Source organism: Molossus molossus, unplaced genomic scaffold, assembly GCF_014108415.1.
Source record: "Molossus molossus isolate mMolMol1 unplaced genomic scaffold, mMolMol1.p scaffold_m16_p_8, whole genome shotgun sequence".
In the NCBI taxonomy this organism is placed as follows: domain Eukaryota; kingdom Metazoa; phylum Chordata; class Mammalia; order Chiroptera; family Molossidae; genus Molossus; species Molossus molossus.
The window spans coordinates 72,956,348-72,981,422 of record NW_023425402.1 but is presented as its reverse complement, the minus strand read 5'-3'; the positions used below and the strand labels follow the sequence as shown (position 1 = coordinate 72,981,422).

The window sequence follows — 25,075 nt, the reverse complement described above, 5'->3', positions numbered from 1 at the left end:
GCACACTCACCTCCTTAAAAAGACCTTTGCTAACAACATTTGTCCTTACTATAAATAACCCAGCTTTATTTCCTGTATGGCACTTACCATGATCAGTTTATTTATTTGTTCATTTTTCTATCTACTTCAAAATGTAAGCTTCAAATGGCCTGGATTTTGTGTATTTTGATTACTACTGCAGCTCCAGTTCCAAGCAGAATGCCTTTCCAATAAACACTCATTAAATATTTGTTGAATGAAATAAGGACTGAACCATAAAAATAAGGTATGTGTGATCTTGTAACCTTAAGGCAAGAAACTGTCTTAATCACCCTTCATCTGCAGAGCACAGTCTGGAGTGTGATACCTAGTAGCATTATAATGCTCATTCAGACCCTGGACAGTGGTAACTGTGGCCTCGGGCAATGCTCTAGGACCCGCCCTCTCTTTCAGAGAGACGTCAGAGCCTAGTCTCTTCTAAATTCTGAGTCCTGACCCTGATGAGAGGATGGAAAAATGACTACGACTTCCAGGATGCACTGCGACCCAGCCCGGCGCGGAGCGGTGCATGCTGGGAGCCCGTCTCTTCCGGGGACCTGAGGAAACGCTTTTTTGAATGTGATAGTGGAGGCTGAAGTCTTCTGGAGCCGCTGGTTCTTCTCTCGGTTAATTGTGAGTCTCCGGTTGAAGAGAGGACCTCCGTTTGTCACTCAGACCGGGAAAGGTAATCGACGCCGCACACGCTCCTCCGCGGGCAGCCAGACGGTTTCAGCCGCGGAACCAAAGAGGAAGCCCGGCCGAGGGCGGTGTGGCCCGGGCCCGTGGTAGGAACTGACGGTCCCAACCTTCGTTTCCCAGGCCCAAAGCGTTGACCCAGTTAGTCTGAGCTGGTTTTGAGTCCTGGCTCGGGACTTGGCCTTGCTGCATTCTGGCCCTTCCCGCCTCCCTCACCACGGACCCAGCAGCACCTGTCACCGGCCCCTGCGGCTCGCACGCAAGTGTCGGGAGCTCAGCCATCCCGTGTCCGCCGCGCCCCAGCCGCGCGAAGAGAAACTCCGGGTGTGACGTTCTTTCCACTGGAGGTTTGGGGGCATTTCCATCTAAAACCAGGGACTGTGGATGTGTGAGAAAAGTAAGGACAGCGTAGGGAGTTCTTATAAAACTAATTTTTTTTAAATGATGGAAATAGTTTCCTTATCCTTCTTTTCTTGTTTACTTTTAAATAGTCCGTAGCTGAACGTTGGTCTGTAGTAGGAAGGTTGTGACAGTGACTACTTTTTAAAAAAAGTATTTCTTAGCAAAATCACCTTTTCTCAGTAGCTAGTACTTTACTAGTACACAGAACTCAAAAGTGACTGCTGGTTTAGTACAACTGATTCTATAGGCTGAAGGTGTGATGTTTTACCTAAAATTATGAAACCTAAGATTATAATCCAGTTCTCTTCACTCTGGAATCAGGATTCTTTTCTACTGTGCTCACTCTGCTTCTATTCTTTGGGTTGAGAGTTCAGCCTCTGGAGCCTGGCTGGGGTGCTTTGGTGACACAGCTGAGCTAGGGTTGACTCCATGTACTATAATAATGATACTTAAACTAGTCTCATATATATATAACTCTTTAACTGTTAACTGCTGTTGTTAAGATGTGTTTATTTACCCTCCCCATTGTTAACAACTTGAAGTTTCTGTACTTAGAATCATCAGTGGATAAGGCTTCTTTGTTTTCTCTTACCTGACTTATCTTACCTGGATGATCTTCTGTTACCTTTCCTCTATCTCAGACCATTCTTTTTGGATATTGAAACATTATTTTAATTATTATTGTTATTATTGCCTTTGTTTTATAAAAATCATAAAATTGAAATACAGCAGGGAAATTTTGGTTGAGATTTTGAACAGTAAGTACATCGAAAATGTTTTCTTCTAAAGCCAATTTAAAATAAATTTGATTGTTCCAAATCACTTTATAAAATGCATTTTCTTTTTCTTCAACTCCTACTTTCTAACTTAAAATAATATTTTGTTCTTTTCTAGCTACCTGATGTACCATGCTTTCTTGTGATATTTGTGGTGAAACAGTAACTTCAGAACCAGACATGAAGGCTCATCTCCTAATTGTTCACATGGAAAATGAAGTTATATGTCCATTTTGCAAATTGTCAGGTGTGAATTATGATGAAATGTGCTTTCATATTGAAACTGCTCATTTTGAGCAGAATGAACTAGGAAGAAACTTTGAGAGGATCAATAAAATACAGTATGGAACTTCAGATAACAGGAAGGACAACACACAACAGTGTAGAATGGAAGTTAATTCAAGTATTCATTCAGCTTGTGCTTCGAATCCAAAAGTTTCAGCTCAAAGCCTGCTTAAGGATGGTACTTTAAAACATAAAGCCTTTTATTCAGAGAATTTGACTGAATCTAGAAAATTCCTGAAAAGTAAGGAAAAACAGTGTGACCTATCCAAAATAAAAGGATCAGTTTATGATACAATGTATAGTCCTCCTGAATGTCCATTCTGTGGAAAAATAGAAGATTGTATTCAAGATATGGAAACTCATGTGAAAATAAAGCATGCCAATCTTTTAGACACTCCAGTAAAAGGTAAAGTGTTCATTTTATATAATAGGTAACACTAGTCTCAGTTTAACATGTGGTGTCCTAAAAGTTGGTAAGTCATATTACTACAACTGTATTTTAAAAATCAGTTTATAGCCCGGCTGGTGTGGCTCAGTGGATTGAGTGTCATTCCATGGACTGAGAGGTCCTGGTTCAGTTCCCAGTTGGGGCACATGCCCAGGTTGCAAACTCGATCCCCAGTGGGAGATGTGCAGGAGGTGGCCGATAGATGTTTCTCTCTCACATCGATGTTTCTATCTCTCTCTCCCTTCCTCTCTCTCTAAAAAAATCAATAAAAACACTCAAAAATAAAAATCACTTTATATCTATAACATTGTTTATTTGCTTTTGTTGCAGTACAATGGAAAAAAAATTGGATACAGGTAATAAATGTTTCAGCTACATTGAGAGTTGTTTTATTACCTTTCTGAGGAGAAATACACCACCAACCCAATGGCATCTGAACTGTCTCAGACTCTGTTTTTTGTTATTCAGTGCTAGGTTGATTCTATTATGATCAGAGAACACACAATGATTTCAGTTCCTGCCAGCATTTGGTGTTTGTTGTCAGTGTTCCAGATTTTGGCCATTCTAATATGCGTGCAGTGGTATCTGGTTTTAATTTGCAAATCCCTAATAACATAATGAACATATTTTCATATGCTTACTTACCATCTGTATATCTTTGATGAGGTGTCTATGAAAGTTGTTGGCTTGAATTTTAATCTGTTTCTTATTTTCTCATTGTTGATTTTTAAGAGTTCCTTGGATATTTTCTATTTTTTTTTTTTCTCTTTTCAGTTTGGGGAATATCTCTTGTCATATCCTCAAGTTCTTTAGTCATATCCGGTCTACTGATAATCCTATCAAATACTTCTGTTGGAGTTTGTTTTTTTCTCTAGCATTCTTTTTCTTACGATGTTAATTCTATTAGCTTATGAAGATTTACAGCACCCAATGTATTTTTGCATGTATGTATGAAGGTTAAAAGGTGTTTTTTCCCCCATAAAATACAAGAGCAACCAATTTCACCATGAAATAAAAGTAAAAACTGGATTTCTTTTTAAATGAGTCCAATGTGGAATTTAGGAACTTAGTTGTAGGCTGCTATGCTAACACCATGACAAAGCAAAATGTCAGGTTAGGTCTGGTTTGATTTTGGTTTCTTTTCAATATCCAGTGCTCATGGATTATATTCTTGAAATGTTCCAGTTGTAAGACAGGGATCTGTTTGGATTCTACCAATGGTATGCTCCTTCGGTTAGATGCTGGAGGATACAGCACGTTTTGCAGGATCCATGAAAACTACCTGGTATTCGTCAAGGGAAAAAAAATGGGTTTCCTCCTTGGTATCCCATTCCCTAGAAACCTACTTGGACTGCAAGATAACTCTGATTTCTACAAATCTCACAAACTGGGATGCTTGTGAATTATCTGTGATAAATTTCCAATGTAGCTCCAAATTTTTTATAGTCGTTAGCAGACAATTCCAACAGTGGCATGTTTATTCAGCTCATATTTCTGTTCTGTCTATGAAATGAAATTTATACTTCTCTTGTTCTACAGTTAGGGAAGTTTCTCCAGTTCTGTGCCTTGGCAATGAGAAACATATCTCATATCCAGATTTTCATCAAAGTATTGTTGAAACCATTTCTTCTGAATAAATTTTGCCGTGGAGAGGACAGCAGTAGATAGCTCAATACCTTAGTTTTCATATTCACCACTGTAGAGTTATGTCAACTAATTTTAAGACTTGATTGCAACCTCTGATCAAACATATCAGATTGACTTAGTTCAGTTTTAAAGTCGGCTAATCCAGCTAAAATGAAACCGGTCACATTCATTTTGTCCAAAGAAGTAAAACAGCTGCACGGCAGTGTCAGCTCCTGTCTGAAAAGTTACTCCACTTGCAGACCAAATCATAATGTATGCATTGCTTAGTGCTTTCACTCTGTATCTGGAATTCTCGTTGGTGCCCAGTATGGGTCAGGTCTGTCTTGCAGAGGTACCACTTCTTCTGTCCTGGACAGACTGCACCTATCTGCTTGCTGAGCTAGTTGATGGATCTCATGCTTTAATTTCCTGCTCCCAACTAGGTTGAATGATCCCAGTTCCTAGCTTTATGATGAATGCTTGAATTACGTATCTCATCACTTAGTTTGGAGAGTTCTGAGAATTTAGCCTCTAAAGTCCATATCTAGATTGGCTCCACTTACCATTTTAATTTTTCTTTCTACTTTTCTTGTTTTGACTATAGATCTCGATGTTTGTTATTAATATTTTCTTTCATTATAGTGGTAAGAAAGATTTGTGCTTATGCTCAGTCTTCCATCTTGACCTTAGAAATTGAAAAAATAGCTTTAAATTCAACTACAAAATGCTTTTATTAATGCGATTAGTGGATAGTAGATGTGGTACATATATACAATGGAATATTACTCAATCATAAAAAGAAGGAAATCCTGCCATTTGTATCTACATGGATGGAGCTTGATGGCATTATGCTAAGTGAAATAAGTCAGACATTAAAAAAAAAAAAAAATAGTGTACGGTCTCACTTATATGCAGAATCTAAAAAGTTAAAAAACAACCAAACTCATCGAATAAGAGATTTGACTTGTGATCACTAGAGGCAGGGGTAAATGCTGGGTAAATTGGATGCAGGTGGCCAAAGGTACAAACTTATAGTTATAAGTAAGTTCTGGGGATATAATGTACAATATGATGACTATCACTAACACTGCTGTATGCTGTATTTCAGAGTTGCTAAAGAGTAAATCCTAAAAGTTCTCATCACAAGGGAAAAAAAACAATTTTTTCTTGTTTCTATATGATATGATGGATACTAACTAAATTCATTATCATAATCATTTCACAATATGTGTAAATCAAGTCATGCTGTATACCATAAACTTATACAGTGCTGTATATCAGTTATATCGCAGAACTGAAAGAAAACTATTTAGTGTTTTAGCTTACCTTGGTATGTTCTGTAGCTTTATTTTTATCGTATAGATAACTAAAAATTTCCAAGTTCTTTCCTAAAATTAAGAGTGCATATGCTGTATCCAATTGTCCCTTATTGTTTTTAAATTTTTAATTGACTAAGGAAATTCTCTTAATGTGCTGGTTAAAAAGAAAATGGCTTCAAATTCTCACAAAGGAGGAACATTCACACATTCAGCATTTCAAATTGTAGAAATTTTTGCATGAAACCAAAACAATCTTTGGCTTGGGGTGAAAATCTTAAACTTTTAAAAATAAGACCAATTGAATCATATCTCTAATACAGACTGTGATCAACCACTGTATGACTGCCCTATGTGTGGGCTCATCTTTACAAATTACCGTATTCTCCAGGAACATGTTGAGTTGCATTTGGAAGAAAGCAGCTTTAGACAAGGTATGTTTATATTTTTAAAAATAAGAATGTTATTATTTAATTTCTACTTCCTAGGACACATTTAATTTTTAGATTATTGATATAGAAGGGGGAAAAAGCATACTGTTCAAAAATAAATCTGTCCCTTTATAAAATTCTAATCTACTTCCAACTTTTTAAAAAGTTTTTTCAGCCCTGGCTGGTTTTGGTTGCCCCCGGACCAAAGAGTCAAGGACACGTACCCCGTTGTAGGTTCGATCCCTGACCAGGTCAGGGTCCTGTGGGAGGCAACCAATTGATGTGTCTCTCTCACATCTGTGGGGGTTTTTTTCTCTCTCTCTCCCTCCTTCCCTCCCACCCTCCCACTCTATCTAAAAAGATAAAGAATTAATGGAAAAATATCCTCGAGTGAGGATTAAAAATAATAATAATAATAATGATAAGTTTTTTCGCAGAAAAATTATGAAGGATAAACTGTTGTGGCCAACAGCTGAACTAGAGATGTGCATCCAGGGTTTTGAGGTTATTTTTTCAGCAGCTAGAAGTAACTGAATTTAGCATTTGGTCAGCCAAAATTGTTGGTGAACTAGGTTGCTGCTATATGGCATGTAATAATTTTTAAAAAGAATGTGAGCTATGTGATTAAAAAGTTTTTCAAGTGCCTTTCTAGCTGCTATCCCAGCTTCTTACATTACTAGTTACTATTTTTATAGTGACTCTATGAAAGTTTTCCTCTCTTCTATTTTTTTTTAATGTGGTATTAAGTAGTCATTATGGTGACTTAGAAATGGAAAAAATCCTATGAGTTGCATAATCCCACTGAAACAAAATATAATGTAGAGTCTGGCTGGTGTGGCTCAGTGGTTGAGTGTCAACCCATGCACCAAGAGGTCACCGGTTCAATTCCTGGTCAAGACACATGCCCAGATTGTGGGCCCGATCCTCAGTGGAGGGAGTGCAGGAAGTGACCAGTCGATGTTCTCTCTCATCAGTGTTTCTGTCTCTCCCTCTCACTTCCTCTCTCTCTAAAATAAAAGAAAAAAATTATAAATATATATGTGTACACACACACACAATGTAGACCCTAGATGAAACCAATTGTATCCTAATGGATTTCAGTTTCTTAAGGTACATGGATATCAATTATCCCCATGGATAGACAGCATAACCTGCTCACTCAGACTAATCCCAAGATGAGAATTAATTACTATAGCAAAGATGGAATAGTTTTCTACTCTTGGTTCTTTACTAACTACTGTAGAACAATAACACTCTGAAGCTGAGTATCTGATCATTCTTTGTTTATGGTAGCTTTGCATGGGTGCATGAATTATTCTGTAAGCCTATAATGGGTAATGAAAGAAAGATATGGTGTGAGTATATCACTGTAAATAGCCTTAGAAAAATCAGTTGTGAATTGCATATCTCCAACAAGAAAAGTAGAGACCAAATAGGAAGATGTAGTGGAGGCCAAGAGAATTGAAAGGAAAGAAAGAAGAGTCAAATACTTAATTAAGCCACCAATTTGGGAAGTCAAGAAGATAAGACTGGCCAGAAGCTACTGGCTAATGAATCTGGAACACTGGATCGAGAGGAAACAGGGCAAGAAGTTGCAAAGTTGTACTCTTTGTTTGGGGCCAGACTATAATTAATACCTGTATGACCTAATATGTATATTTTGCAAACATATTTTTATATTTTTTATTTCCTTCCCCCCTCCCAGAATTTTTTTAAAAACCAACCTATCTGATATGTGTTAATAAGGAATATCAATGAAGGTTGTTGCTTAGTTTCTCTAAGTTTTGATTTCTTCAGAAAATAATAATGCCTATCTTTCTAAGGTTGTTATAAGGTTCTAAATGAGATAATTAATGAAAAGTCCTTGACATAGTCTAAATGCTCAGTGAATATTAGTGATTTAAATGGAGGTTATACCCTTACAGATTAAGTGCTGCTAGCTTGGTACTTACTGTTTCTGTCACATCATGGGTATGAACAAATGGCATTTACTCCATTTTGTAAAATAGATGTTAAGATATAATAAATAAGCTTTGATTTCAGTAGTTATTTTATTCTAAATGCTAAAAATATCTAATAGGCATGGATAGAGTCCAGTGTTCGAGAGACCTAGAATTGGCTCACCACCTTCAACAAGAAGAAGACAGAAAGAGGAGATCTGAAGAATCAAGACAAGAAAGGGAAGAATTTCAGAAGTTGCAGGTACATAGGTTATAACTATTCTAATATTTTGGTTTGGTAGAATTCTTAGTTATCAAGACTTCAGCCTATTATTTTTGTCCTTGTTATTACACTAAATATTTTTAACATATATTTTATAACAGCCACTGTTTGTAGGTAGTCATTCTGGTCAGTACTAGGGTAAGCACTTCATATATCATATCCCAAAATCTAATATTGTAATATTATTACTAATATTATAATAACTATATATGGCACCATGTGAGTATTTGAAATATCAGGGGGAATACTTTATATACATTGACCACTGTGCTGTACACCTGAAAATAATACAGAATAATAATGAATGTAAACTGTAATTGAAAAATAAAAACACAGGTGTATAATTTAGGACCTATCAAATCCTTTTATATACTAAAGTGTATTGTGCATTCTTAACTTTCCCAAACTTATTTGACCTCTGACGCTTTCTTAGATAATCTCACACATGGCAATGTGTGAGAAAATTTAATTCTTACTTTGGAATATCTAATTTTGGCTATTTTTCTCTTTGGTGATGCATTTCGTTGCAATATATTTTCTCACCAAGACTCAGAAGAGAAAAGAAAGTTGGCTTTTTCCAAGTCTTCTTGCCTTATGTAAGTTTGAACATTGGAAATCCAAAAAGTTTCCAATATTAAAGGGAATTTGTTATATAACTTTGCAAGTTAGTTGTTTAGATCTCAGAAACCTTCCAAGAAAACTATTTTATACATATTATTTGAGCTTCTCTGTTCAGTGTGCAAAAACATAATTCATTTACTATGTAGAATGAATGCCTGAAGGAATTATGAATTAAGTTGGCCTGTATAAGCTAGTCTGGGAACCAAATAACAAACACTGACAGGTTTTCTTGCAAAAATCAGCAGTATGTTCAGAACTCATCTGCCGTTCACACTACTTTTAGTAGGAAGACAGGACTCTCTACTTTCCCTACTACAAGGGAATCAAGTCTCTTGCCATCATAGTTGTTTAAGTTTTTTTTTTTTTTTAATATATATATATTCATAGCGACAGTATGGATTAGATCATTCTGGAGGGTACAAACAACAGCTACTACGGAGTATGGAGAGAGAAGTAAATAGTGGAAGAATGCATCCATCTGAATTTCACAGAAGAAAAGCTGATATGATGGAATCACTAGCTATTGGTATTGATGATGGAAAAACAAAAACTTCTGGTGAGTACTTCAACATCAAAATCATGGTTTTAATATTCTGTATATCACTGAAGTAATAATCAGAATTGCTTGAATTTTGCCTAATTTTCATAATCCACAGTTTATATAGTTTTAGGTGAGACTTTTCAGATAATTTTTTTAATGTGTTGTTTTGACACTTCTAAACTTCTGTTTTTACAGTAAATAATTCACTTAAAAATAATTCATTTTCATATTGTGTTAATTTACTTCATATTTGAAAATGAACCTTTCAAAAAACTTTTTAGTAAGAGCGTACTATGTTGTAGACCAGTGCCATCTAATAAAAATATAAATGGCCACATATATAATTTAAAATTTTCAGTAATCACATTAGAAAAAGCAAAAACAACCAAGTAAAATTAATTTTAATATTTCAAGTCCTTCAAGTTCATAATATTTTAACATATAGTCAATATTAAAAATGATTAATGAGGTATTTTACAGTCTTCATACAATCTTCAAAATCCAATGTGTATTTTTTACTTTACAGAACATCTCAAAGTGAGCAAGCCACATTTCAAGCACTCATTAGCCACATGTAGATAATGGTTACCATATTGGTCATTACAGTTTAGACATGAAGACCTTTATATGTACTTTAATAAGATATCATTTAAACCTGACCGGTGTGGCTCAGTGGTTGAGCATCGACCCATGCACCAAGAGGTCATTGGTTTGATTCCTGGTCAGGGCACATGCCCAGGTTGTGGGCCAAATCCCCAGTGGGGTGCATGCTGGAGGCAGCCAGTCAATGTTCTCTCTCATTGATGTTTCCATCTCTCTCTACCTCTTCCTTCCTCTCTCTCTAAAATCAATAAAGAAAAAAAATTTTTTTAAACAAACAAGAAAAATGAAACTTTAAAAAAAAGAAAAAGGTATCATTTAACTCTCAAAGCAGACATTCTCTTGTGTACTGTTACTTTTTTTTTGATGAGGTAATTGTGACTTACAGAGGATACATTATTATGCCAAGGTAAGGTTATGTAGCTAGTTATTGTCCCAGCTAATATTTACAATCAGATTTGCCTTGCTTCAAAAAAATGCCTTTGTTCCTGCTGTTTTAAATTTTATTTAATGTGCCCTGGCCGGTTTGGCTCAGCGGTTAGAGCGTCGGCCTGCGGTCCTGAGAGACCCAGGTTCGGTTCCCGCTAAGGGCGCGTACCTCGGTTGCAGTTTGTCCCCGGCCCTGGTCGGTTGTGCGGGTGGCAGCCACTCGATGTGTTCCTTTCACATTGATGTTTCTCTCTCTCTCTCTGTTCCTCTCTCTCCCTCCCACTCTACCTGAACAAAAAGTGGAAAAATGTCCTCTGGTGAGGATTAAAAAAAAAAAAAAAAATTTATTTAATGTATCTATTATTAGTATAGTAAAAAATATATATATATATGGAAAACACTTTGTTCCCACCACCCACCTTTTTTGAATCTTTATATTTTAAAGCTGTAAAACATTTCATATGTATTTTAAACCCCTTTTGTACCCCTCTCTGATTCTAAACCCTCCTTCTCTACAAAGGGAACCATAATACTGAACTTAGTATTTATCAGTCTCATATATGTTTTTCTACTTTAACATATACGTAGGTTTTCATACGTAATATGTAACTGTTTATGTGTTTAAACTACATACAAATTGATGTCCAATGTCTATACTCTAATCTGACTTGCTAATTCATTTTTATTGCTGTATAGTATTTCCTTGCATGAATTATATCAATTTATTTATCTGTTTTATGTTCACAGACATTTAGGTTGCTTTCAGTTTCTTTCTCTGACAAATTATAAATAGGTCTTTTTCAAGAGTTTCTCTCATACTGCATCCAGAACTGGAAATACAGTACTAATTTGAAGGGCATGTGTGTCTTTAACTTTGTTAAGGTTGTTATGGAACTGTTTTCCAAAGTCATAATCCATATTTGCACCAGTGTATTCTCACTCACACTTTGTATGGTAAAACTTTATAATTTTGGCCACTTAATAGGGTATGAGATGATATATGTCTTAATTTGCATTTTCTTGATTACTTCTGAGGTAGTATCTTCAGTAAATAACCTATTCCATTGATTTGTCCTTTCTCTAGTGGATTGTTTTTCTTTTTCTTATTAATTTGTGGGAGTCCTTTAAGAATTCAGGATTCTAATTCTTTGTCGATTTTATGAGGTGTAAATATCTTCTTTAAGTCTATAATTTGCCTTTAAATTTTACATATGGTATGTTTATTTCTTTAATTTTATTTTTCAATTACAATTTATATTCACTGTTATTTTGTATTAGTTTCAGGTGTATAGCATAGTGTTTAGACAAACATACTTTATACAGTGGTCTCCCCAGCATTTGAAGTACCCACCTGGCACCATACATAGTTATTACAGTATTGTTGACTATATATTCCCTATGATGTACTTCACATTTCCGTGACTATTTTGTAACTACCAATTCGTATTTCTTAATCCCTTCACTTTTTTTACTCAGTCTCCCAACTCCCCTGCCGTTTATGTATCATCAGTCTGTTCTCTGTATCTGTAAGTCTGTATCAATTTTGTTTGTTGGTTTATTTTTCCCCTTTTTTTTTTTAATCCTCACCCCAAGATATTTTTCTATTGATTTTCAGATAGAGTGGGAGGGAGGGAGAGAAGGAAGAGAGAGAGAAAAACATTGATGTGAGAGAAACACATTGATTGGTTGCCTCCCACACAACCCCAACCAGGACCAGGGACTGAACCACAACCAAGGTACGTGCCTTTGACCAGAATTGAACCCAAGACTCTTTGGTCCCTGGGCTGATGCTCCAACCCCTAAGCCAAACCAGCCAGGGCTATTTTGCTCTTTAGATTCCACATACAAGTGAAATCATATGGTGTTTGCCTTTCTCTGAGTGACTTATTTTGTTTAGCATAATACCCCATAGGCTTATCCATGCTGTCACAACTGGTCATATTTCATTCCTTTTTATGGTTGAGTAATATTCCATTGTATATATGTACCACCACTTTTTTATCCACTCATCCATTGATGGGCACTTGGGTTGCTTCCATATCTTGTTTATTGTAACACTGAAGTGAACATAGGGGTGCATATATTCTTTTGAATTAGTGTTTTGGGTTAGAATCACTGGATCATAAGGCAGTTCCATTTTTAATTTTTTGTACATGGTATCTTTAGAGAGAGTTTCAAATTTTAATCAGATTTCTCAATCTTTCCCTTTATTTGTATCCTATGTGTCTTGTTTAAGAAACTCCCCAATCTTTCAGATTGTAAACATATTTCTTTACATTTTTAAAATATTTATACTTTGCTTTTCATATTTTGACTTTAATCCACTTGGAATTTATTTGTACATATGTGTGTGAGAGAGAGAAAGAGAGAGGGAGAGAAAGAGAAGGTATGGATCAAATATTTTCCACTTATTTATAACAATACTTAAATTTCTTATTATTTATTTATGTCAGTACCATTTAGTGAATCTGTACTTTCTCCACTTATACTTCTCTAAGGGTCTCCATGTGAAAAGGTTTCAGTGTGGAATAGGAAATCCCAGGAAATATGTAATAGGATTCATTAGGGTGTACAAGAAGAAAATATTAGAACTTCTATTTGTTTTTAATTTGTGTTATTCTTTAATTTCTATTCCTGCATATATTTTAGAGTTACTATAGAACCACTAGTTTATATGTAATTTAAAATAAATATAAATGTAAAAGATTACAGAACATGGTTCTAATATACTACATCCTTTTGATAAGCTGCCTTGAAATTTAGATGATTGATTTAATGGCAAAGCAGGGCAGGAACTAAGGTTATATCAGTAAAAAGATAAAGAAGATGAACTTGACAGAATTTAGTTTTAGCACTGGAGGGACAGATTGATATTAGAAATATATTAGACAGCCATAGAAAGATAACAAATTCTTCTAAATCTCTCTTCTTTAGGAATTATTGAAGCACTTTATAGGTATTATCAGAACGCTGCCACAGATGTGAGGCGTGTGTGGCTTTCTACAGCAGTGGATCACTTTCATTCATCTTTTGGTGATAAAGGTTGGGGTTGTGGTTACAGAAATTTCCAAATGCTACTGTCATCATTATTACAAAATGATGCTTATGATGATTGCCTGAAAGGTATGTGAAGTACAGTACTTTAAAATTGTCATCTTATAAAGTACATATGATATGAAATGAGTTAATAGATAGTAGGCACACTTAATAGCTTTAATGAATAAGTATTTTGGATATTTCCATTAAGAGAAACTAATAAAATAGAAAATGTCAAGAATAACTCTTAGAAACTGTGTTGTAGGTTCCTCTAGAGTAAATGGTATACATGAATTAATATATAGTAGGGACAATTAATGGCTTTGATGAAGAAATACTTTAGTGCATATTTACCTTAAAAAATCTGAATTCTGGCCCTGGCCAGTTTGGCTCAGCGGTTAGAGCGTCGGCCTGCGGACCAGAGAGTCCTGAGTTTGGTTCCCGCTAAGGGCATGTACCTCAGTTGCAGTTTTTCCCCGGACCCAGTTGGGGTCGTGTGGGTGGTAACCAGTCGATGTGTCTCTCTCACATTGACGTTTCTCTCTCTCTCATCCCCCCTCTCTCCCTCCCACTGTGTCTGAAAATAAATGTAAAAATGTCCTCGGGTGAGGATAAAAAAAAAATCTGAATTCTGGTTGGAGGAAGAGAAACTGATATAATAGAAGATGTCAGGAAAAACTGTCTTAAAAACTGTGTTGTAGATTCCTCTAGAGTAATTGGTATACTGCTACATGATATATTCGGTATGTAATGTGTTTGCTTGTGTGATTTTAGGTATGTCGGTTCCTTGTATTCCAAAAATTCAGTCTATGATTGAAGATGCATGGAGGGAAGGTTTTGATCCGCAGGGTGCCTCTCAACTTAACAACAGGTTACAGGGAACAAAGGCCTGGATCGGAGCATGTGAAATATATACACTTCTGACCTCCCTAAGGGTAAAGTATGTACCTAAAAAGCCAAGTTACTATTATTATCCTATCTGGGAGATTTGATTGTTTCTGTTTTCTTATTTTTCTATCAAAGCAGTATTTAATGAAATTTAAGTATTACTAAAAAGGTTTATAATGAAAACCAACAACTCATTCTCTATCTCATGCTCCTCTCTATTCTCTAGTCCTGTTTCTCAGAGACAACTGTCACTTCCAATGTTTTTAAATAATATGCTTTCATGGCATTTATCAGTTTTAGACATTGTCTATTGCATTCCCCCTGTATCTCCCACCTGTTCACCCGCAATCCTTCTAACATGGTTAAATCTCAGCTTTTATTAAGTTGAAGTTAGAGTTTATGTCATGACTCTATAAATATTATTCATTGCTGATTTTACTTTATTTCCTGAAAGGTTTATTTATGTATTATTATTATTATTATTTTAATCTTCACCCGAGGATAATTTTCCATTTATCTTCAGATAGAGTGGGGTGGGAAAGGAGAAAGAGAGAGAAACATCAATGTGAGAGAGACATATCAATTGGTTGCCTCCCGCACGACCAGGGCTAGGGATCAAACTGCAACTGAGGTACATGCCCTTGGCCGTAATCGACCACCAACTCTTCGGTCCGCAGGCTGACGCTTTAACCGCTGAGCCAAACTAGCCAGGGCATTTCCTGAAAGATTTAGAAAATTTTTTCTCAGCTAAAAAATACCTTTCTTTTTTCCTTTTACTATTTGACTGCATCATAGTCTTAAGTTTTGTGAACACTCCACTAGCATGTGATAGGAGGCACTGCTGTTCCTGGACACCTTCTTGAAGCCATCTATTTTCTTTGCTCCAGTCTGTATTATTTGCCTTCTAGATCGCCTTCATAGCTAATTGTGTAGCATTTCTTCACTGTTTTCTTGAATTGGAGACTGGATTTTTCCTGGATTCCATGTCTTCCTCTTCTTTGAATTACTCTGTTTTGCTTGAACACTCCATTATTTCCTAAGAAAGGGTGCCTCGTCCCTATTACTTAAATGATACTTTGGGTGGCTATATTTCTCTACATTAAAAATAATTTTCAGATCATAGTACGTTTTTATTCTGTTGACTTCTGGCAACCAGTAAGGATTACTATTGAAAAGGTAAGATACCACCTGATTTCCAGTCTTGAATGTATAGCCTATTTTTTTTTTTTTTTTTAGAAGTTTTTTACATCTTCTTTTAGCCTTGATATTATGAAATTTCACCTGGAATGTTGGGCTTTGATAATTGTGTAGGCATTTGTTTTTCCTTTCAAATCTGAAATGGTGAGTGATAGGATCTCAGTATAGTGTTTAAAAGCTTGGACTTGTGAGTCAGATGCCTGTAATTGCTTCCGGCTTTCCTACCTACCTACTCTATGATTTAACTTGTCAGTACCCTTATTTGTCTTGTTTATAGAGTATTTCTATCCTAGTTTCAACACTGATAAAAGAATATATAAATAGTAACTGCTTTATAGAGTTACAGTGATAATTAAATGAGATAATAAAGAGCTTGGAACTGTGACTGGAATGTAGTAAGCTCAAGAGGTTAACTGTAAGTTTATTGGTCATGTCTCATTTTTTTATATTTGCTTTTTGTTTTACTGTCTAGATTTACCCCACCTTGTCTCCCAACTACTCTATTGAAATGTTTATTTTAGAAATTATGTTTTAATTCTAAGGGGTAATTTTATAGAATTGTATTCTTTTATGCTTGCAAATTTTTTTAATACTTTGTATCTTTCTGTTCCTTGAAGTTTTCTATTTTCTCCATGTTCATTTGTTTTCTTATCTATTTATTTGAGTCATTTCCATTTTGAAGGCATTCTGACTTTTGTAAGTCCTTAATTGTTGATTCCTAGAATAAGGGAGGAATCACTGAAAAGCGGATTGGAGATCCTGTAGGATTGCATGGAGTTTGCAGAGTAGCAGACTTCATTTAAGGAGTCTTAAGTGGAAATTTGCTGTTTGGTTGGGGAACTCCCAAATATCAGTGCAGAGAGACCTTTTCTCAGAGGCCTTTCAGAGAAGAGTCCTTCACTCTTCTGCTACAACTCCTTCGTGTGTGTGTGTGTGTGTGTGTGTGTGTGTGTGTGTCACGGAGTGGGGGGGTAATTTGCTTTCTTTATGCAAACTTTCAGTTAATCTCATTTTTGTCCCTACTACTACTCTCCCCAATACCTTGTGCCTCTAAGCTTTCAGCCTCTAAGGTTTTAAGACAATTGTCTTTATTTTATTTGCATTCACTTTTATGCAGGTTTCCATTTTTCACAATTGTATGACAGTTTATCTGTCCTCATTCTCCTTGTCCTTGGGTGTTTAAATCATTTTCTCCTTCAGTATTATGTTGGGCTTTCAGGAGGGAATAGATAGATGCTGTGATTGTCTTTAATGGAAACTTTGCCTCAAACTTTATTACTCCATATTTTCTTTTGTTCCTAGATAATTTAGTCAGTGTTTTACATCATTTCTACCATATTAATTGAACAGATTTAGCGGTAAAAATATTTTTAAATTTTTAAATAAACTAATATGTATATAATAACTTTCTTGCATGATTTAAATTGAAAAGACTATTTTTATGCCCTCTAAATTTTTTTCCTTTTTTTTTCTTTTTTGCTAGTCTGTTCCCACATTTATATTATATACACTATATCATGTTTGAGCTTTTAAATAAGTTTTAAAGAAAGGAAAATTTCCATCTAAAATACCAGCTGTATCTAGCTTTTTTCTTGGTACCTGAAATAGTTTAGTCTTCCTTTCAATAAAGCCTTTTATTAATAAACCCTGAATTTATTTACTAGTTATTTAACTGTCTTCCTTTTGGACTCTGTCAGGTACTATTTACATTCGAAATACAAACATGCTGCTAACTCAAAAGTGGTTTCTACTTTTTAACAATTATCCAAAATGTCATTTCAACATTTAAAACTCAGTAGTAATCATTTTGAAAGTTATCAACATTAAGCTTACTGAAGTTAAAGATAGTAACCATTACAATTTGGGTGTCTGGAGAGTTTATTGACAAGAGAGACTAGGACAGGATATCTGTGCTATACTTTAAAGTGAAAATAAACCTTTTACTTGTTTTTGTTTATACTGACTTTTTAAAAATACCTGTTGAAGAGTATAACCTTATACAGATTAAAGCTTGTTAAAATAATTTTATTTATTCAAGATTGACTTCCTTTTAAGGAAACACCACCACCGGGGTCTGGTGCCAAATAGGAGATCAATAGGTAGATGTAGAGATGGGGGTACATCCAGGTTTTTCTGACTTTTACAGCTGTTCTTTTCTTGTTTATGATTGGAATTTGAGAGAGCTGACAGGAAAAATATTCAGGACATTTTTGATAGATGTGAAAGGCTGTTGAGGAATGAAAACTAGAAGTCTTCTAATTTATTATCAGGTTCAGAGGCTTTAAAATAAAAGCTGTGTCTCGGGTTATATGTAGATAATTTTTTAAAATCAAGTGTGATCCTCATTTACTATTCATGAAGATTTTATGTCAGAAAATCTTTGAAACTTTTAGGTCAGTCATCAACCTTTTTATGAAGTTATTTAAATAATTATTTTCTTAAAAATGACAGTTATTTATATAAATAATAAAATGTATTTTTTCTTTCTTAGGAAAATAATGAGATATAATTAGTTCTAAACTAAGAATTTGTGTTTGATAACTCCACTGATAAATGATTTTTAAAATATTCTCTAAATAATCTATTCTGTCCATTTTGTTCTAGGTGCCACATTGTGGATTTTCACAAGTCGACTGGTCCTTTGGGTACGCACCCTCGCCTGTTTGAATGGATGCTGAACTATTACTCTTCAGAAAGGGAAGGGGGTCCAAAAGTAGTGTGTACATCTAAACCTCCTGTCTACCTGCAGCATCAAGGTTAGTGTAACTCAGGGATAAGTGTCATTTACAGGAATATCTTTATAAGGCAACGCATTAGCTTTTGCTTTGGGACAGGTTAAGAGTCTGATCATGGAGAGGAGGGGAGGATTGTGACAGTAGTCTGCCTGATTTTCATAATTACATTTTCATCACAGTCCATTCCTGGGTAATGAAGATAATATCCCTTGTATCTTCAGGGCTGCCTGGTTCATTCTTCCTTCATTGTTTATCTCTTGTTTTCTTCAGGTCTTTACCCTGTGTCACTTCAGTGAGGCCATCCCTAACCTCCTTATTTAAAATTTCATCTCATTACCCCAGCCCCCCACCACTGGCATTTTTTATTTGTCTTCCCTGCTTTATTTTCTTAATATAGCATGACATATATTTTACTTATTTATCTTGTTTATGGAGTATTTCTTCCTATTATGATGTGAGCTCCATGAATGCAGGAATGTTTTTGCTTCGTTTGTTCTGTGTCACTGTCACTGACTGACTGGAATAGTACGAGGCACCTGGGTGTTTGATAAATGTGTTGAATGGATGATCTGCATTGACAAGAATAAGGAAGAGTAAATGTTAAGAATTTCATCATATAGGAATACAAGCTATAAAGGATAAGCCCTTCCTTTTGAAATTCTAGTATTTAGTATAACTTTACTTTTGTTTACCTTTTAGAACTATTAGGGTTTTGTCTTATGGTAGGTAAATTTCAAATTCTTTCATTTGAGGTACTTTAAATAGGAAGGATCAATGGATTAGGAAAGAAAAACTAAAATGGATGGCATAGTAGAGAATTTGTTATAATGAAGCCTTTATAAAACTAAAATTGAACAAAGGAAAATTGAAGGTTAGGAAGTAGACTGAACTCTTGTGTCTTAGGAATGAGAGAGCTCAGATACCTCCATATCAGAGGGACTAACTATATTCTAAACACACGTTTGCAGACACTCTGTATTCACAAGGGAGTAAGTGTGTGTGCACATAGTTACTTATATCTGTATGTATAGCTATAGATAGATACATGTATTCTTGTTGTTTTATTTTTTGATAGGTCATAGTCGCACAGTTGTTGGTATTGAAGAGAGAAAAAATCGAACATTATGTTTACTAATATTTGATCCTGGATATCCTTCTCGAGAAATGCAGAAACTATTAAAGCAAGACATGGAGGCTAGCAATCTGAAGCAACTTCGGAAATTTGTGGGAAATTTAAAGCATAAACAATACCAGATAGTGGCAGTAGAGGGTGTTCTTACTGCAGAGGAGAAAATTGTAAGTATCTAAGTATTTATTATGTGAAGCTTAAACAAGTTGAATTTCAGGGTTTAAAATGTTTAGTTGAAATCAGTATTACCCCTTCGTATCTCTAAACACCTTACTCTATATCATTAATTGACAAAGATATCTTGTTTTTATGTCATTTAATTTCTGGAATGGACATTTTTAAAGTTAAAATGATACCTAGTGAGTTTCAAATACTTTACTCAGTACTCCATAAAAATACTTAATTTTACAATAAATAATTTAATTTTTAATGTCAGGTGAGTGAAGAAAAATGCCAACATATATAACATATATGGTCAAACAAAAAACCTAACTGCTGACTTCAAGGAAACCTAACTCATGTTGATCTTTAGAGTTATTGTTGATTAAATGTCATTCATATGATTTCTGATGCACTGTGTCATATACTTGGGCTTGTTGGATATACACAGTTCTAGAATTTAACTTCAATACAGTTACCTCTTTCTCTTGCAGTTAAGTGATGAATGGTACATTATAGAAAAATTTTTAGGAATTGCAAACACTCTACTTGGTATAAAGAAGCTTTGTGGTAGCATACCAAGTCTAGAACATGTATAGTTCTCAAAATTTTAAAGAAAAAAATGTCCCCATCAGAGTACTTCACATTGATTTGTTTCCATATGAAGAGAGAAGAGACAGCAGACTAAAGAGGAACAGTTATGGAGAATAACAGGATCATGGGGGGAAAGGACTAACATTGTTTGAAATGAGAGATAGAGTTAGAGTAATACTCTTTTACCTCATGAAATGAGATATAAAGGCAAGGACTGTTTAGGTAAGTTTCTTTGCAATAACTTAAATATCAAAATTGCATTCATATTTTTCACCATATTAATTTGGCTAAAGTTATAGGTTAATTTTAATTATTATACAATATCAAAATACTTGTTCACTAATATATAGATAACTTTTGAGGGCATAAATGGGGTTAAATATTATCATGGAGTCTAGCTAAACATTTTAGTTAGCTATTATCTTTTTGGTTTAGAACTGAGACCTTAGTCATGTTAGAAAACTAAAAAATATACATTTATTACTGTTCCTTTTAGACCAGTCATAGAGAGTAGCTGCATTTTAACCATAAGAATCAGAACTTAGCTGACAAGTGTACAATGCTGCCAGATAGAGAAGGGATAATAATTATAATATGATTATAATTATAATACAGCAGGTCCTCAAATAACATTGTTTTGTTCAGTGTTGTTTCACTATAACGTGAGATATCGTAGGAACTTAATTCTTGTTTATGTCAATTAGCCTATGGTAAAATTGATTTTGTTATACATCATTTTTTTACTGTGTTTATAAAAGTAACATTTGTATAATGCTTAACTTTCTACTAGAGGCTGTCCTAGTAGAGCACTTCACATATGTTAACTAACTTAATCTACACAACTGCCCTATAAGATAGGCATTAAGCACTATTTTTCTCATTTTACAGAAGAGGATGCCTATTCTCAGAGAAGTTGTTATATTCCTAAAGTCACACAGCTACTAAGTAATGGAGTAAGGATTCCAATGCATGCAATTTGCACATAGAGCCTTGCTATATTACTTCTTCTCTGAGGATACAAAGTCCCATAATTTCATGTTTGCTAAGCTTTTGTGTGAGCAATTTCACTGATAGGATATTATATTTTGAAAAATGAAAACAATCACACCAATTTAATATAACATTGCTTTTGCATAGTGTTTTAAAGCCTTTGTTTTCATTTCTTTTTTTCTTTCTGCCATCTGTCTTATAGTTATTCTGTCTGTTTTCACAGTGTTTTATACATTGTAGGAATTCAGTAAGTATTGATATACTGATTTATCTGCATATCTTGAGGTAGAAATCTGCAGCTTTAAATAAGGGTAAAATACTTATTTTACTTTTATGTGTGTTTTTACACCTTATTTTTAAAATGTCTTTTTCCTCCTTAGTGATAATTACAATTTTACTTGTGGAAATTTCAGAACAGTGTTGGTATTTTACGTATCTTAAAATCTACATATTTATAACGGCATTTGTTTTGTTTTTCATATTTGGACTTAATTATAATATTTTAATAATCATGTGGCTGTTATTCAAGGAGTAAAATCGGCTTTTCAAAAAAAAGGTTTTTATCCTGGCAACTATATTATAATTACCATAAGACATTTCTGCCATAAATATATCTTGAATATCTATTAATTCCAAATTCTGTTCTAGATATTGGAGCACTTATTTTAAAAAATATCTCCTAATGGCCCATCTGGTATGGCTCAGTACTGACCCATGGACCAAGTGGTCACTGGTTCGATTCCCAGTCAGGGCACATGCCTGGGTTGTGGGCTCGATCTCCTTTGGGGATGTGTAGAAGGGAGCCAATCAATGTGTCTCTCACCTATGTTTCTATCTCTCCCTCTCCCTTCCTCTCTCTCTAAAAATCAATAAAAACGTATTTTAAAAAAATATCTCCTGATGAAATTCAGTCAAATAACAAATACAAATCTATGTATATTCATACAAATCTGTGACTATAGCCATATTCTCCAATTCTTTTCACATTTTTATGTTTTAGTTAAATTACATCACTGCTTCCGTGTGTAACCCTTGTACTCTTAACTTGATTTAACTTTGTTTTAGCTTGGTATAATATGCCTTGATTTGTAACTCAAGTTATAAAAATAGCACAGACATTGAAATTGCTTTAAGTAGCATTTTTGAGGCCATATGCATAAGATAATTTTCTTAAAGGTTCTCTGTTCATAGCCCTCTTTCTCTATTTCTCCTTCTTTGTTTTTACCTTTCTCTGAGTTTGAGCCAGCATTTTACTTTTGACTTTTTAATCCATTTTTTAAAATGGTATTTTCTTTTTACTTCTGTTTAGTGTTTATCTGGAATTTTATTTAATTTTTTTTATGGCTTGGATTTTTAAATGTTTCTAATTTCTTAAATTCAAAATTGTAATTTTACTTGATATTTTCATTATCTTGAAAATATTTTCAGATTTTATTTTTTAATATTAGAATTAATTTATTTTAATTTAATAACAATTTCTTTTTACTATTAGAATATTCTAATTAATTGATTTCTTGCTTACAATTAACAATTTTTTTTTTCTTTTCAAGGCCAGGAGACAGGCATCTCAAGTCTTTACAGCCGAGAAGATTCCTTGAAGAATTAAGTATTTCAGTGGAATTTTATTTTCCAAATTCAGATATTAAATTCCTTAATGTAACTTACAAATCTGTGAATTCTCTAAATATTCAACTTTTAGTTTCTAAAATGTCTAAATTATATTAGTGATTCATTGTTTAGAAATTATTTAGAAAAATATATTTGCTTTGTGGGTTTTGTATTTCTTATCCATGGTTCAGAAACTGATTTGTATAATAGTCATATGTAATATTTATTGGGTCCTAATTGTGTTAAGTCTTTTAGTATTTTTCATGCATTAATTAGTGTAATTTTCAAAATAGTTCTATGAGAGAACTACTATTATTGGTATGAGAGGAAGCTGAAACTCTGCAAGATTAGTGATTTGCCTGGAAATTTTTTCGTAGTCAAGGATGTGAACCCAGGCTGTCTCACTTCCAAATTCTTACCAGTGTTTGGGTGGTGGGCACACAATGCAACAGATCATGTATCATAGAAATTACATTTGAAATCTGTATGATCTTATTAACCAATGTCACCCCAATAAATTTAATTTAAAAGCTTTTTCTAATAGCCCAGCCAGTGTGGTCCAGTGTGGTTCAGTGGTTGAGCGTCGACCCATGCACCAAGATGTCGCTGGTTCCATTCCCGGTCAGGGCACATGACCAAGTTGTGGGCCCAATCCCCAGTGGGGGGGCATGCAGGAGGCGGCCAATAGATGTTCTCTCTTTTTTTTGTTGTTGTTTTTTTTATCCTCACCCGAGGACATTTTTCCATTTTTTGTCCAGGTAGAGTGGGAGGGAGAGAGAGGAACAGAGAGAGAGAGAGAAACATCGATGTGAAAGGGACACATCGAGTGGCTGCCACCCTCACGACCAACCAGGGCTGGGGACAAACTGCAACCGAGGTACGCGCCCTTAGTGGGAACCGAACCCGGGTCTTTCAGGACTGCAGGCCGACGCTCTAACCGCTGAGCCAAACCGGCCAGGGCTAGATGTTCTCTCTTATTGATGTTTCTATTTCTCCTCTCCCTTCCTCTCTCTCTCAATCAATAAAGAAGAAAAAAAATGTTCTTACTAATAAAACATTCTGTTGTAAAGCATATATAAAGAAATTTTCTCCTCACCACTTAGAAATAACCTTAATAGTTAACAGGCATAGCTCTGAAAAGAGAGATTTGCTTTTGTTAAATATTCACACTCTTACCTGTACAACCGAGATTTAGAGTCTCGTGTTTAATGTGTCCTTTAGGAAAGAAACGTTCGGATTCATATTGGATATGCTATGTAAGGTTGCAAAAAAGAATTGTACACTGGCCAATATAAGCAGAACGAAATTTATTGAAAGATTATCAGAGAAGCTTACAGAATCCATAGGTAACTAGGGCACTGTGTCAAGACCAAGGCAATTCTGGAGGCTAGACTGGTCTAAGTTATAGCAGGAATCAGGGTAGAAGCCGAGGTAGAATGTCTCTACTCAATTCAGATTCCAGAGGGCATTTCTGATGCCATGATGTTTAAGCCACAGACAGAGGCAGTTTCTCAAAGGAAATCAGGGTAGATCAGGAAATGGATATCAAACAACAAAAAAGAGAAACAGCCCTGGCTAGTTTTGCTCAGCAGTTAGAACATCAGCCTGCGGTCCAGAGAGACCTGGGTTCGGTTCCCACAGAGGGCGCCTGCCTCGGTTGCAGTTTGTCCTTAGCCCTGGTTGGGTTGTGCGGGTGGCAGCCACTCGATGTGTCCCTTTCACATCAATGTTTCTCTCTCTCTCTCCCTCCCACTCTGTCTGAACAAAAAATAAAAAAATGTCCTCAGGTGAGGATAAAAAAAAGAGAAACAACAAATGTCTACTACACCATGAACAATGAATGAAAGTACAGTTGAGTGAAGTTTAATAAATATTTACTCCATCAAATACTGAAAGTTGCACTTCAAGAATGAGCAATATTGCCAATTGGAAAATTCTGGAAATCATCCTTTCTAATACTTTGTTCTTCACACTAGTAACCAGGTTTCTACTTCATATCCCCTTGCAGTTATCCTTTTTCATGCCATCATTATCTCTCACCTAGATAATGTGATAACCTGCTAACTGGACTCCCTGGCTTGAGTCTCTCAGTGCATCTTCTACACTGAAGCCAAATGTTCATTACAAATGTGATTTTGTCGCTTCCTAGTGGAGTCCTCTTCTTTGTTCACAGGTAGAATCCAGACATCCCACGTTATCTGGGCCCTGCCTGCCTCTCCAGGCTCATCTCGCCACTCTCAAAATTCCCCTCCTTTTAGCCCAAAGTCCTTTACCAGAATACACTTGGTGCTGCTTATGACCTATTTACCTTTAGTTCTCCACCTCTT

General features: G+C 35.0%; 1 protein-coding gene across 4 annotated transcripts; it reads left to right on the top strand.

Annotated features, from left to right (window-relative positions):
* The first annotated feature begins 595 nt into the window (after nt 1–595).
* ZUP1 (zinc finger containing ubiquitin peptidase 1) lies at nt 596–22,797 on the top strand. Of its 4 annotated transcripts, none has more exons than XM_036248965.1 (10): nt 596–703; nt 2,011–2,583; nt 5,891–6,001; nt 8,079–8,200; nt 9,230–9,398; nt 13,347–13,535; nt 14,223–14,388; nt 18,138–18,289; nt 19,344–19,564; nt 22,691–22,797. In XM_036248965.1, the coding sequence occupies exons 2-10, from the start codon at nt 2,025–2,027 to the stop codon at nt 22,736–22,738; spliced, it is 1,737 nt and encodes a 578-aa protein (XP_036104858.1). In that variant the 5' UTR covers nt 596–703; nt 2,011–2,024; the 3' UTR covers nt 22,739–22,797. The 4 variants fall into 4 exon arrangements, with proteins under 4 accessions (XP_036104858.1, XP_036104860.1, XP_036104861.1 ...); XM_036248967.1 differs by lacking the exon at nt 22,691–22,797 and adding an exon at nt 20,224–20,342; XM_036248968.1 differs by having other exon boundaries at nt 602–703; nt 2,011–2,139; nt 22,691–22,794.
* The last annotated feature ends 2,278 nt before the right edge of the window (nt 22,798–25,075 follow it).